The sequence below is a fragment of the Crinia signifera genome, chromosome 1, assembly GCF_055691185.1.
Source record: "Crinia signifera chromosome 1, ASM5569118v1, whole genome shotgun sequence".
Classification (NCBI taxonomy): domain Eukaryota; kingdom Metazoa; phylum Chordata; class Amphibia; order Anura; family Myobatrachidae; genus Crinia; species Crinia signifera.
The window spans coordinates 189,057,223-189,072,309 of record NC_139217.1 but is presented as its reverse complement, the minus strand read 5'-3'; the positions used below and the strand labels follow the sequence as shown (position 1 = coordinate 189,072,309).

The 15,087-nt window shown below is 43.8% G+C and overlaps 1 protein-coding gene across 2 annotated transcripts in view; it reads right to left on the bottom strand.

The window, feature by feature from the left end:
- Positions 1–14,677, bottom strand: part of TSPAN5 (tetraspanin 5) — a 144,403-nt gene extending 129,726 nt beyond the window's left edge. Inside the window, exon 1 of one of the 2 annotated variants that reach the window (XM_083179062.1) lies at positions 14,041–14,677. Coding sequence is in view for 1 of the 2 variants with exons in the window: in XM_083179061.1 (XP_083035187.1) it covers positions 14,041–14,121 (81 nt within the window). In the remaining variant the exon portion in view is untranslated. The remainder of the gene's footprint in view (positions 1–14,040) is intronic. The other variant, XM_083179061.1, reaches the window with a different exon arrangement.
- Positions 14,678–15,087: the final 410 nt, after the last annotated feature.

Here is a 15,087-nt window from a genome sequence, read left to right as displayed (position 1 = left end):
AGGGAAGGAGTGATTTTTGGATTTTGCGGCTCAGATTCTGGTGGAATGAATGGTGGGTGCTATGTGGCATTAGCAAGACCCCCGAAGCACGGTGAAATTATGAACCTAATATTCCATAGATGTGTGGTATATTTTAAAACACTCCTTTATACATAGGCCGGGTTTGTCGGGGCAAGTGTCACACTGGAAAATAGTTTGCTTTCTTATTCCCTTTTTATAGCAAACTTTGCACCTTTTTTGTGTCCTGCCCTTTTTTCCAGTGGAGGGGATTTCATCAGGAAAATGCTGCCCTGGTACAATACGGGGGCCAGTACTAGAAGTACTGGGGCCCTCTGCCTGCTGGTTCCCAAATATTAGGCCCTTTATGACTTCCTCTTGAAAGTGCATAAATGTCCCCCTCTGGCCGGTAGAACGGAATAGCACGTAAGCGTTATACAGTGCCATCTGGATGATATACACGGCCACCTTCTTGTACCAGATTTTTGTTTTCCGCAGGGCACTGTACGGCTTCAGTACCTGATCTGAAAGATCCACTCCGCCCATGTACCTATTGTAATCCAGGATACAATTAGGTTTTGAGGTGTGGGTACTGGTACCTCGTACAGGGACGGAGGTGGTACTGTCTCCGTGAATTGTTGTCAGTATAAGGACATCCCTCTTGTCCTTATATTTGACCAACAACATATTTTCGTTGCATATTCCCCTGCTTTCACCCCTTCTCATTACTTGGGCAATGTGCGTTTTTGGGAGGCCTCTTTGGTTCTTGCGCACAGTACCGCAAGCTGCTGTACCTCTTGAACCAAGGGCCTTAAACAGGGGGATGCTAGTGTAAAAGTTATCCACATAGAGGTGATAACCTTTATCCAGGAAGGGGTGCACTAAATCCCAGACAATTTTCCCACTAACACCTACGAGGGAGGGGGGGCATTCTGGCGGTTGAATTCTTGAATCCTTCCCTTCATAAACCCTAAACCTGTGGGTGTACCCTGAGGTGCTTTCACACAGTTTATACATTTTTATGCCATACCTTGCCCTCTTACTGGGAAGGTACTGGCGGAATTTAACCCTTCCTTTAAAATGTATAAGGGACTCGTCGATACAAATAAATTTTTCAGGGATGTACACCTCTTCAAATTTGGCACTGAAATGATCAATGACCGGCCTGACTTTGAATAGCCGGTCAAAGGTGGGATCATCTCTGGGTGGGCACTGTGCATTATCGGTGTAATGTATAAATTTAAGAATTGTCTCAAATCGAGTCCGGGGCATGGCCATACGGTAAAATGGAGTACTGTACAGAACATCTGTACTCCAATATTGCCTAATTTCTGGCTTTTTTACTATGCCCATATGAAACACCAGACCCCAAAACGTCATCATCTCTACTGCATCTACAGGGGTCCACCTAGCAAATGATGACGTGGGGTTTTGAGCAATAAACTGCTGGGCATATAAATTAGTTTGGTCCACCATTAAATTTATAAAATCATCAGAGAAAAATAATTTGAAAAAGTCAATTTCTCTGAGACCTGTGGAATCAAATTGGATTCCTGGCATGGCCAAAAACTCAGGAACCTGGGGCTCAAAATTGTCTGGTGGTGGGGTCCATACTAGATCAATTATTGGGGGGGGAATCTCAGCTGATCTACGGGGGCGTCTTTGAGGGGGTCCCTCATCACCAGAGGAGGAAGAGGAGCTTAAGACAAATCCTTCAAATTCCCCGCTTGCATCACTGCCTGTGTCAGAGTCAGAGGCAAGCATGGCATATGCCTCCTCCACTGAATACATTCTCCTGGATGACTGGGAGGACATTTGGGAGGACATTTGGGAGGACATTTGGGAGGACATTTGGGATGCCATTTTTATTTTTGTGTTACTGGTAGTGAAATGTTTCAACACGTGTATAGTGTAGGGGGGGGTACAAACTTTATTTCAATCCGGGGGGTATGTAGTGTGTAGTGTGTATGTGGTGCAGAAAAAAAAAATACTTTATACCAATAAAAAAAAAAAAAAATGAAGGGGTTAAAAATAAAAAATTGAAGGGGTTAAAAAAAAAAAAAAAAGGTCCTGCGCCAAAAATTGAGCACAGATGTTGGTCAGTAACGTCTGTCACTGAACAGCGCTCAAAGGCAACAGGAATCTGATCAAAAAAAAATAAAAAATAGATCAACCCTGTGCCGAAAAAGCTGATCAGTGATGTACGTCACTGATCGGCGCACAGTGGCCACAGGACACCCACAAAATCAGTGTGTGTAAAAAAAAAATTAAAAAAAGACCCCACAGCACTCACAAAAAAAAAAAAAGGTGATCAGTGATGCGACACTGATTACCAGTGAGGGACAGCAGGTGCACAACCTTTGGTGCAACTGACAGTGCAACTGGCAGCAACTGACAGGTATATATATAAAAAAAAAACCTCTGCGCCCCCAAAAAGTTGCTGATCAGCACAGATATACTGATCAGCACAAAAGGGGGGGTAGCAGACACAAAATATACACTCTCTATCACTCTCTGTCACTATCTCTCTCTATCTCTCTATCTCTCACTATCTCTCACTATCTATCACTCTAGGACACTGCAGCAGCAGCACTGACAGTTATATGTATAAAAAAAAACTGCACCCCCAAAAAGGGGGGGTAGCAGACACAAAATATACACTCTCTATCACTCTCTGTCACTATCTCTCTCTATCTCTCTATCTCTCACTATCTCTCACTATCTATCACTCTATGACACTGCAGCAGCAGCACTGACAGTTATATATATAAAATAAAACCCCTGCACCCCCAAAAAGGGGGGGTAGCAGACACAAATCTCTCTATCTCTCTACCTCTCACTATCTATCACTATCTATCACTGTATGACACTGCAGCAGCAGCACTGACAGTTATTTATATATAGAAAACCCCTGCACCCCCAAAAAGGGGGGGTAGCAGACACAAAATATAGCTCTCTCTGTCACTATCTCTCTATCTCTCTCTATCTCTCTCTATCTCTCTCTCTATCTCTCTATCTCTCTATCACACTGCAGCAGCAGCAGGAAGTCTCAGGAAGTCAGATCCAGGAAGCGTCCAGCACGCTACAAGCAGTGATAAGGTGATCAGGTAAGGTATTTGCAAGGATCAGGTAAGTATTAGCAAGGATCAGGTCGGTATTCACGGCAGGCAGGCACGGTGACCGTTCTGCACGCTATTCCAGACCGGAATGGCGTCTGCAGCGCAGTCACCGTCAGTTTAAATGTCGCGCCTTGGCTGTGATTGGTCCGTGGGTCCCACGGACCAATCACAGCCTTGGGGGCAGGTGGGGTGAGGGTGGGGTGAGGTGTCATCGTCACCGATGACCCCCTCATGCCCCCTGACGCCCGGCGGTGATTGACACCTGTGTTACCGAGCGTCCGATTCGTTGGTAACACAGGAAAACGCTGTGAATGGCTGTTCACACTGAACAGCCAATCACAGCGATCGCCGACGGGGGGGCGGCATCGCAGCCCCCCCTGGGCATGCAGGGACATGTCTGCTGTCAGGGACAGCAGACATCGTCCCTCTGTCACTGCGTCTCGAGACGCAGTGACAGTTTAAACTCATGACGTACATTTATGCCATGTGTCGGGAAGTACCTCCCGGCCATGACGTAAATGTACGTCAAATGTCGGGAAGGGGTTAAAGAGATAGTACAAGAAAAACAAAAAGGATGGTACAGCGCTGTGCTTAATATTAAATTTATAATTTTATTAAAATAATTTCACAACATCAAATATATCAATGTGGCCAACATTGGGACAAACAAGACTTACAAACATGTAATGGACTCTCCCCTCAAAAATAGGATCCTTTGTACTCAGTCAATTGTTAGCAGCATGCAATTTTGTTATAATAAATGAGGGTTAGTATTGTTTAAAAAGTTAGTAGTTTTAGCCTCTGATTAATTACCGGTACTGATATTTATGAAAGTGCACATTCATTAAGTCAATACTTAAGTGGTATCCGGATGGGCAATAGGGGTCCAGTTTGCAGTCTCCAACCAAGCCTCTCCGACCGCTGATTGTGATGTTTGAAGCGGTCCTATCTGAGATGGTATGGTGGTTCTGTTAGGCGGCAGCCTCTCTCCCCAATCCTTAATCCTCTACGCGTTTCTCCGCCGTAGACTGTCAGCGGCTTCCTCAGGAGGTGTGTGCTCCCGAGGAAGCCGCTGACAGTCTAAGGCAGAGAAACGCGTAGAGGATTAAGGATTGGGGAGAGAGGCTGCCGCCTAACAGAACCACCATACCATCTCAGATAGGACAGCTTCAAACATCACAATCAGCGATCGGAGAGGCTTGGTTGGAGACTGCAAACTGGACCCCTATTGCCCATCCGGATACCACTTAAGTATTGACTTAATGAATGTGCACTTTCATAAATATCAGTACCGGTAATTAATCAGAGGCTAAAACTACTAACTTTTTAAACAATACTAACCCTCATTTATTATAACAAAATTGCATGCTGCTAACAATTGACTGAGTACAAAGGATCCTATTTTTGAGGGGAGAGTCCATTACATGTTTGTAAGTCTTGTTTGTCCCAATGTTGGCCACATTGATATATTTGATGTTGTGAAATTATTTTAATAAAATTATAAATTTAATATTAAGCACAGCGCTGTACCATCCTTTTTGTTTTTCTTGTACTATAATGGGTGAAGGTTGTGCAGTGCACATGGGATGCTGCAGGGCTTCCATCAGGAATTGCAGGGCCCATGACTAACAAAATGGGCACGCCGCCTCTCACACTTGTTTTATCTCGCACACCATATGACCTTAAATCTGCACAGCTTTAACCAATGCAGAATTTGGGATTGTGATTGGTTCTGGGTAAAGACTTCTGTGATGGGCTTAGGACATGGGATTACCATATCCAGGTTTCCAAGTAAATCAGTGGAGGGCACACTCTCTGTCCAGACTTAGTCCCAGCAGCACCCCCTCAATAGTGGCCCTTGGCCACTAAATCTGGGGGACCCATACTGCATTATGCTGTACTATATAATTTCACTTAGGCGACTCAGCGTACAAGAATCACCTAGAATATGGCGTAGTGGCCATTTTACCAATGATTTGAGCACATACAACAAATATACACCTGGGAAGATGCTCCCAGAGACGTGCGTATGCCAGAGAGGGGGGGGGGGGGGGGGCGCACTTAGCCACCAAATGAACCCTCTTTTCTTAATACACATCTGATTTATTTCCCTGAGTTTATGTGAATTTCCTCCAGGTACAATGTTCTCCCACACTAAACAAACATAATAACACAACAGTTGACTATGGATTCTACCAAATGTGTGGATTATATAGAATCTCATCTAAGAGGGCTGCCTCATCCTCTGCAATAATGTGAAGTCCTTTTTTGTCTTATTAAAAAAGGTGCTATATAGGCAATCAAAGAAACAATTGTTATGTTCTTATTGATAAAATACAAAAATCATCTCTTTTACTAACTTTTTGTATCCTTAGTGGTGACTTCATAAAAAAACATTTGAAAAAAATGTTTTGTTGTTTTTTTGGTACTTGTTTCCTAGCACGGCCACATATCTTGGCCATCGGGGGTAATTTGAGTGGCCTGCGACGCGACCGACGCGATGCCCCCGATTTTTCCATTGAAAATCATTGAAAACAGTGAAAAATCGCGTCGGTCGCGTCGTGTGCAGCTAAAAATGCTTAAATGGTCCAGACGCGATGCCCACGATTTCCCCATAGGGAACAATGTTAAATGCCTCAATTTACCCGCGATGACCACGATTTCCCATAGGAAACAATGTTAAATGGATCAATTTACCCAAATCAGCATAGGAACAATAGTAAATGGGCCAAAAAGACCCCTGAACATTGAAATGTCCCCCCAAAAGTAGTTGACGCCACCCCGCCATCAACGTGAACCCGAAGCGTGGCGAGCGCAGCGAGCCCGCGAGGGGCGGCGGTACGCGTCCTCCGACCTTTTCATGCCCTACTATCCACTAGGGCGTGGAGTGAGAATAGAATAGTGTGGCGAGCGCAGCGAGCCACCGAGCCCAAAGCGTGGCGAGCGCAGCGAGCCCCACGAGGGGACGCGGATACCTTCACAGGTAAACGCGTCCCTTCGCGGGCTTCCCAGGTGTCCGCGTCGCCATGGACACCTGGGAAGCCCGCAAGGGGCCGCGTATAACTGTGAAAGTATCCGCGTCCCCTCGCGGGGCTCGCCACGCTTCGGGCTCGGTGGCTCGCTGCGCTCGCCACACTATTCTATTCTCACTCCACGCCCTAGTGAATAGTAGGGCATGAAAAGGTCGGAGGATGCGTACCGCCGCCGCTCGCCACGCTTCGGGTTCACGTTGATGGCGGGGTGGCGTCAATAACTTTTGGGGGGACATTTCAATGTTCAGGGGTGGTTTGGGGCCATTTACCATTGTTCCCTATGATAATTTGGCTAAATTGAGCATTTTCACATTGTTTCCTATGGGAAATCGTGGTCATCGAGGGTAAATTGAGGCATTTAACATTGTTCTCTATGGGGAAATCGCGGGCATCGCGTCTGGCCATCGCACCCGATTTTTTTAGCAGCCGCGATGGCCCCGATTTTACCCCCGATGAGCGCGATTCTGATCGGTGTGGCCGTGCTAGGAAACAAGTACCGTTTTTTTTTTACAATTTACGGCAATGTCATCATTACTTGCTTAAGTAGATATCCACCAAGTTAATACACATCATATAATAACAATATAGGCATAGATCAAATCTCAAATTCTCATATGTTCTTAGCTATCTGTAAATTAAATGAAAGGATAACAGATTCATTTTATTTAATACCATTAATAAAAATGGTATCCTTTATCAATTGGTTATCCAAGGATCAAAATAAATCCTTTCAACACTTGATTTGACCTTTGGTTCATTTAAAACTTGTTGAGCAAGTATAGGCAAAAATGCTATCGACATATAAATGAATATCAGAATAGTTAGCATGAGGTACAGTAATAGTAGTTGTAATCATGAAAAGATACTCAGAAAACGTATGGCTTCAATCACCTCTCCCCAACACCATACCAAGAAAACACATAGTATGGAAATAATAAAGTGCAACATAACCACTAATTACTAAAAACAAACTAAAAAAAATACATTTTATGTGGCTGCACTGACCTTCTGAGCCAAGGACTACATTTTATAGCATTTAGGAAACTACGAGAAAGTCAGGCATGGTTTGGCCATATAGTAAGCTATAATTATAGAACCTTTGATCAAAACATTTTCTTAAGCACTTAAAACTATACAGTAAATAAACTTCAGAAACCACAACATCTTTCAGACCACTACTGCCACATATGGAGCTGGTCTTGCCTGAGCTGTTACCGCCCAAGGAGCCATAAAGTCTGCAGCCAAGATGAACATGCACTAGGTCTTTTAGGTGTAAAATGAACAAAACATAGTTATTGCTGTAAAATCATACTAATCTGCAAGTGCTTATAAATTTTTGTTTTAAGCGTTGACTATTTTAAAAGATGGAAGGGATAAAAAGTACATAGATCAAACAATTTCCACCCAAAAAAAAAAAAAAAGTATTTTCATAAAATAGATAATAAAGATATCAAACGAGAAAAATAAATAAAATACACAATATAGGAAATTAAACTAAGAAATGTTTAGAGAGGCATGGTTGGCACAAAAAAAATCCGATCATTCGACCAAAATATATTATTGGCAAATTAATTTGTACATCCGGCCGTAAATCTAGTCTCAGCTCTGCAAATTAGTTATCAAAACTCCTCCCAAGTTCGAGAAATCGTATGGAATACATGAAATATTGAATTTAATGTATAGATATATAGAAGGGGATTCTTTATGAATCCATTGGTGTAAAATGCAATTACAAACAACAGCTGATAACATTAAACATACATTGTTTGCTACCCTGCATAGTCCTGGTGGTTAGGGACAAAACCTAAAACCACCCACTCAGCTATCGATGGTTAAGAATGTAAGTCATTGCAAACTGCCTAATTTTCTTCAAAACTGCATGGATGTGGAGGGAATTTACAGTTTCTGATTGTGTAGGAGAGATAGAATATGTTGATTTGTCTATGACATGAATCCAAACTCAGATGTATCGGAAAACTGTAGCATGACTGTATAGTTTTAGGTCTGGAAGATTCACACCACCATTGCTGGTAATGAATTGTCTTGAATGTGTTTTTCATATGAAGATATATTATAAAAGTAACCCTTTCACATTGTGCCTGAATCCCGGGTTATTGTTCAGTGGTTGTCTGGTCAACCAAGGACTAGGTGCGGTGTGAAAGCACCAAACTGAATAACCGGATCGACCATCTCTGCAATTAAACCCTGTGTCGCCCAGTGAATAATGTTTAGTGTGAAAAAGTTGGACCAGGATCAAAATCCCGGGTCCGACCCTGCCTTTAGTCATGTGAAAGTGGTAAAATAACGCAAGTTAGAATATATAGGTATGAATGCTTGCATTGGCACTGTAATCAGGACTTCTGAAAGCAAGTGAAATCTAAAGAGAAATCGCATCGAAAATGTAACCCACGTTTTTTTTCTTTACTGAACTATTTAATGGCATCCAGGCAGACACAACCATGCAACTGAAAGAATGATGAAAAACCATACAAAAGCAAAAACTAAACTATACATTTTCGACCTTCTGTAAAGTTTTCGTAGTACCATTTATACCCTCAAAAGGAAAACATTGATAGCTTTTATATTATAAGGGAAGAGAAAAGCGGGATCGGAGACGTACAATAGGTTAATAGGCCAGATAAACAATAGGACAGGTGAAGTTGCAGCGCCAGGCCTCCACATAAAAAGAGGCCCACCATCATGACAGCATGATGATCGCCTGCTGGCCACATAGTTGGCCAGAAATCATAAGTATTAATATTCAAATTTTGCAAATTTACGCAAATTTTGTACAAAAAAATCTTTAGGAAGATCTTGCAGCTTTTAGTGTTCAGGTGCTACATATCGTCATGGCATTGGCCTCACCTCCTCCACTTCTCATAATAGGCCTTTGAACATTTTCAGCTCGAGACCCTAAATCTGGCCCTGGGTATTGCAGGGAGATGCTCCCAGAAGGTCTCCTCCGTGTAAGCTGTTGTGCCATTTGTAAAATAGAAGTCTTGCACAGTTACACTATAATACATGTTAAGATAATTGCTTGGATACATTTAATTTTTGGTATTTTGTAATTTTTGGTATAGTTGTAAATTTATCAGTTAAACAAAAATAGCAGAACTCTATAGAAATGACAGTATTGCAGCCATGTGAAGTGAAAAAACAAACAAACAAAGCCCTATAGAAAATTATGAATTTTAACCGGTACGCTCTCTCATGGGAAATGGCAGCGCGAAAGGATTAGCTGATTTACAAAAACTTTATGAACACGGCCAGTTATAACCTCTGCATATTGGAAGTAATTCAAGTTTGCACAGGGGAGCAATGATGAACTACTGCACATGCGCATAAGCATTTATGCGCATGTGCAGCCTCTTTGTGCAAGCAGGCAAGGCAAATGGAGTATTCGCCGGACCGTCCACATGCAGCAGTGCAGGTGGGGGATGTGGGGCGGCAGACATGGGAACGCCCAGAGTTTCATGGTAATTCACCAGTGATGCGGGTGCCAACAGATGACGTCACGGGATGTTAGCTGCCCGCCCTCTTCCCATACAAGGGCACCGAGGACCTAAGTCAGCAGAGACTGACCTAGATTTGCGAGCGATTGAGAAATCAAATGATTTCTGCCCGCATGCAAGCTGCTAATGGATGTTTATGAAAAACATCCATTCCCATGCGTGCGAGGGAATACGACGGGCAGGCGTTTGTGTGGGCAGAATTTAAATTACTCACAAAGCTGCAAAATCAGCAGCTTTACGAGTCAACCAGAATGAGGCCCATAATGTAATAATAGTACTTAAGTATTTAACCCTTTCAGTGGTGTTTTTTTTTTTTATTAGGGAGCGCTCCCCACTGGGCGAGTTTTTTCTGGAGAGCGCTCCCTAAAAAAAAAAAAACACCACTACAACCCCCGGCAATCCAACTGTGTGCGGCGTGACGATACAAGGTCACACCGCACACAGCCGGGGGAGGGAGGCAGGGCCGGGCAACAGGAGCTGGGCAGCTGCCGAAGAAGAGTGTGGCGCTGATCTCAGCGCTCAGTGGCGCTGCCCGGCAAGAGGGAGCGCAGGCAGTGGCACTCCAGAGAATTTTCCAGGTTTGCCAGTCTGCGCACTGGAGAAAATTCTTGGAAGTGCCACTGAAGGGGTTAAAATGTCCCTATACCCAAGAAACATTCATTGCATTCTTTTTTTGGTACTTATGTAATATCTGGGCTCCCGTTTTTCTTATGAGACCACGTCCGCTCGCCACGCTTCGGGCATGGTGGCTCGCTGCGCTCGCCACACTATATAAAATCAACTCCATGCGTAGTTGGATAGTAGGAGTATGAAAAAATGGGGTACATTTAACATGGGAGCCCAGATAATACATAAGTACCCTTTTTTTTTTTCCATATTAGATTTTTAAATCATAATTGTAACAAAGGACTAAAGCAAAACACCATCACTGGCTCTAAAACCAATATTATATAAAGGGATTTGCACACTTGGACAAATGCCCTGGTGTGTTTCTATGGAAACATGTCACAAACCGCACAAAATCATTAACAGAGAACTTATACTGAATATTTAATTTGTGTTCATTTTATATATTGTGCAAAACACAATATACTGTATAAGGAACGTCAATAATATTTAACGTCTAAAAAAATGTTCTACCCAATCACCTTCCCCTCTACACAGTTTACACAGACTTTACATGTGTCCTTTTACACTAATGGTAAATGTTTGAAAGTATGTTTAAAGATTTTATATAAATGTTATTGCCAGTTTAGTGATTGACATTCTGCTATAGGAAGTCAGGTGCTAAATATCCTGCCCTTGGGAAAAAGTCTCTTGGTAGTAGATTTAATAACTCCTGCTTTGTCAAAGTCATGATTGGTGACTTTAAAACAATGGATTCAAAGCTGGAATCAGCAGTTCTCAACCTTATTTCTCTCCCGTACTCCTTGATGAGGCTTTTTATTTACGAGTACCACCACTTCTCAATTTGAAATATCCACAGTACTTAAGAGTGGAGTGAGTGGTATGCGTAGACTTATGCATGTCCCTATATTAAAGGAGTAGTGGAGGGGTAGTGTGCGGTCAGGAATCTGTTCCCTCTGTGTACTGTCTGGGGTTCCTACTAACACCTGTAGGAATAATACCACTGCTTCTCACCACCAATTCTATTCTCCCTCTGGGGGGACCCCACGAGGGAGAATAGCCCATGTAAACCGGACTGTCAGGTTTTTAACAGTCGGGATTCAGAGGTGGGTGTAATGACTGTCGAAATCTCGACTGTCTGGAGGCCATCTCGCACTCACTACAAGGAGGGATGTTAGGCCTTCAGCAATACCTGAAGGAATTTCAGTGTGCATAAACGGTAAGGGAGACTTGGTAATTGGAGTTTGCACTCCCTAGTTTCCTCGTGGAACTATTATTTTCACCCACTAAAGTGAAAAGGGAAATAACTTTAAAAGGCTTCAAAGACATATGGCAACTGCTTTATGGTATTAATGCTGCTTTCAAACCGCAAAACTGGCTTTGGCCCTGTATTTAAAAAAGTTTCCAAAAATGGGTCTGCCAGGTAAAACCCCTTTCACACCGCATCTCTTAAACGGTATATTAACGTTTAAGTGCTTTTTTTTTTTACACTGGCAGACCCGTTTTTGGAAACTTTCCAAATACAGGGTCAAAGCTAGTCCTCAGCGCGCCGGGTCTGAAACGGGTAGGACCCTCCATTTTAACCGTTTTACAAAAAACGCTTTTGTAAAACGGTAAAGTGGTCCTGCACCTTTCAGACCGCAAAAAAAAAAAATCACCAAAATACCGGTTTTTAAGTGCAATCTGAAAGGGGCATAAGTGTACTCATTTGAGCCAATCACAGACGGAGGAGGCCAAAACAAAGTTAATGAATTATAGTAAGCAATCAGCTTCCACAAACACAACCGATATGAATACTAAATTCCAATTTTCAGGAAAAAAAGTGTGAAACGTCTGAATAATCAGTGTTCAGATGTACATGGATTAGCTATGCTGCATTTATAAAAGTTGTCCAGACTTCCAGTATAAGCAGATATCCATTCCACAAACACCATCTGCAAATCATGCAAACACCAGCTACTGTATACACTAATGTACCTGAACCAACTATGGACGGGATGCAGTTGAAATCCCGACCGCCGAAATACCGGCACTTTGTCCCTTTGTGGGTGCCTACGACACCCATAGAGGGAGAATAAATTAGTGTGCCAAGCATAGCGAGGCACTGGGCCCGCTGCGTGGCGAGCGCAGTGGGCCCGCAAGGGGGGCGATCCACGTCCCCCCCTTGCCGGGATTCCGGCGTCAGAATTTTGACCACCGGGATTTCAAACCAATCCCCTATGGACTGCTCACCAGACATAGGGGCACATTTATCAAGTAATATTTGCGGCTAAATCCCAGAAAACACCAGTTTTCGGGGGGTTAACCGCACATATTAAGTATCACCTAAATATATTAAAGGGGGACCGCAGCAGGACTCTCCGATCCCTGCTATGATACCCCCTGCAGTGCCGCCGGCCGCATCCCCCATAGGTTCCTACGGGGGATGCGTAGCTGCCCGATTTATCAACAACATTCTGGGATGGCGATAGCCCATTGTAGCCTATGGCTACACATCGCACTGCCCGATCGGCAGTGCGGTCAGCAGGGTCGCGGGGGGTCAGCACGTAACCGCGCATGCGCAGACCTCCGGCTTCCGGCTCTGGGCATCGCTGGGACAGTCTCCTTTCGGAGCCCTGTCCCTGCTCCCTCAAACTTGATACATTCAGGTGATATGATCGCATTTTACAATGCGATCCTGGGTGGTAATATTCCGCCCAGATCGCATTGTAAATGCGATCTTGATAAATGTGCCCCAAAAAAGCTTGTTTTAGTGCCATGTCCGTATTTTCTAGACCCCTGTGAGTTTCCTGTCAATTAAAGAAACTAGCCAGAGATCCACAGATGAATATAAAGAAATACAAACAAAAAAACAGAACCAAAAAGAAACTGAAGAATATTCAAACTAGTGTAGACAAAGCAGAGTATGAAATAGTACCTATTATAAACATTAAATGCACTTATTAAAACGCAAAGTAATAGCTGAGTATATAGTCGAATATGTGTGCACTATATAAGAAACTGTTAATTAAATAAATAAATAAATAAATAAATAAATAAATACAAAAGGGTTTTGGGGGAAATGCTAACAAACATGTAAAATGCAGCCCAGACACTTTAATATCATCATACAAAGAAATGTCAGCAGCAAAAATATAAAACTATATTTAAAGATTATTAAATATAATAGATTTGCTTACACAAAAATAATAGACATACTGTAGCATTCATTATTATTTGTGTCATAATGTATTTGAGCGCCACAAAAAACTCTGCTGTCATCAGGAGCTGCCCCAGCTATGTTGTTGTCTCCCTGTTGTCAGCCACAGGCAGGTGACCAGCAGTGTCTGTGTGTGTACCGTGCCTGGCTGCCATTCCCCCAGCACACACAGCTCCCCCTGCCAATGCCAAGGCTGGGAAATAAGAATGCAGAGAGGCTGGCTCATCCTGATGACGAAGTGGCATTATTCCCCACAGTGGGATGTGATGTTTATGAACAGTAATGAGAAGTTGAAAATAAAATACAATGTACATATACAAGTATTATCAATATCAGTTAGCGAAGATCCACATTTCCTGCACCATCATTGTATAAAGAGCAGGAAGAGACCAAAGACATGTCAGCATCTACACACCATTCCAAGGGAAATAAAGCAGAGCTGCTCCTATAATAACCTGCCTAATCCCAGCTCACTGCTACTGATCCCCGGAACGGTAACATTGATAAATAGCCCAGGTCAGGGTGACGGAACAGCACAGGACACTGTCACTCACCCAGAAGATGACATTGAAGGCGAATATAAAATACTTGATGCAGCAGCTGACCTCCGGTCCCTTGTAGTGCTTCCCGGACATGGTGCTGGTGCATGCAGCCAGGTCCCCGAGCTGCGTGCGGGGGAGGTCAGGACTCAGAGCCCGGGAGGGAGCCAGCGGTAGGCAGTGGTGCCAGGCCTGTAGCCCAGGGCCAGCAAATCACTGCCTGCGAGGGTGACCCTATATGCTGCCCGGCTGCAAGTGTGTGTGCACCTTCTGTCACAGGCTCAGCCCGGGCAGCATGGACGCAGCTTCCCGCATGCAAGGTGCCATTGCCACAGGACCGAGATAAAAAGAAATAAATTAAAAGATCCGTTTGTGCATTTTACAGAGACACAGAGTGCATGTATTTACAGTGAGTGTGATAGACAGCCAGGGACCTGGTCACAGTGCTGAATGTGAGACAGCTGCCACAAGCCTCAGCCATGCAGAGTGTCAGTGGATCTGAGATGCCCAATGATACATTCCGTGCAGATCCATCCAGACTGATAGCAGCAGACAGACAGAAGGAATAACCCGGCTTCTCACAGAAGGCACTCCTATAATCTGGTTATAGTACACACTCCTCCCTTCTCTCTGCTCCCCTGCTGGCTGCTGCTGCTACCTCCTCTTCCTCCTCCTCCCATCACTGGTTACTATGCTTCAGCCGTACAGTGGGAGGTTCACTTAAATTATATCCACATTTGTTCTCTGTCTGAGTTAAACTACTATAGTACATGTCAACTCACCCATAATAAACTCACTTTATTAGCAGAGCCACCAAGAGAAATTCTGGGACCCAGTACTACAAGTTCCATGGGGTCCCCCCTGGAGCCATTGTGTGCATTATTAGTTATACCCCTTTCACACCAGAAAATCCAGGGAATTACCTGGGAATATATTGCCGGGTTGGCCCCTGTCGCACCAGCCTAGTCCCTGCATTTTCTGGTGTAAGGGGGTTAGTGGATGCTGTGGACGATCCTGGACGCTCGCAGCTGCTGTTCGGCGACAGCACTCCCCGTCGGACCT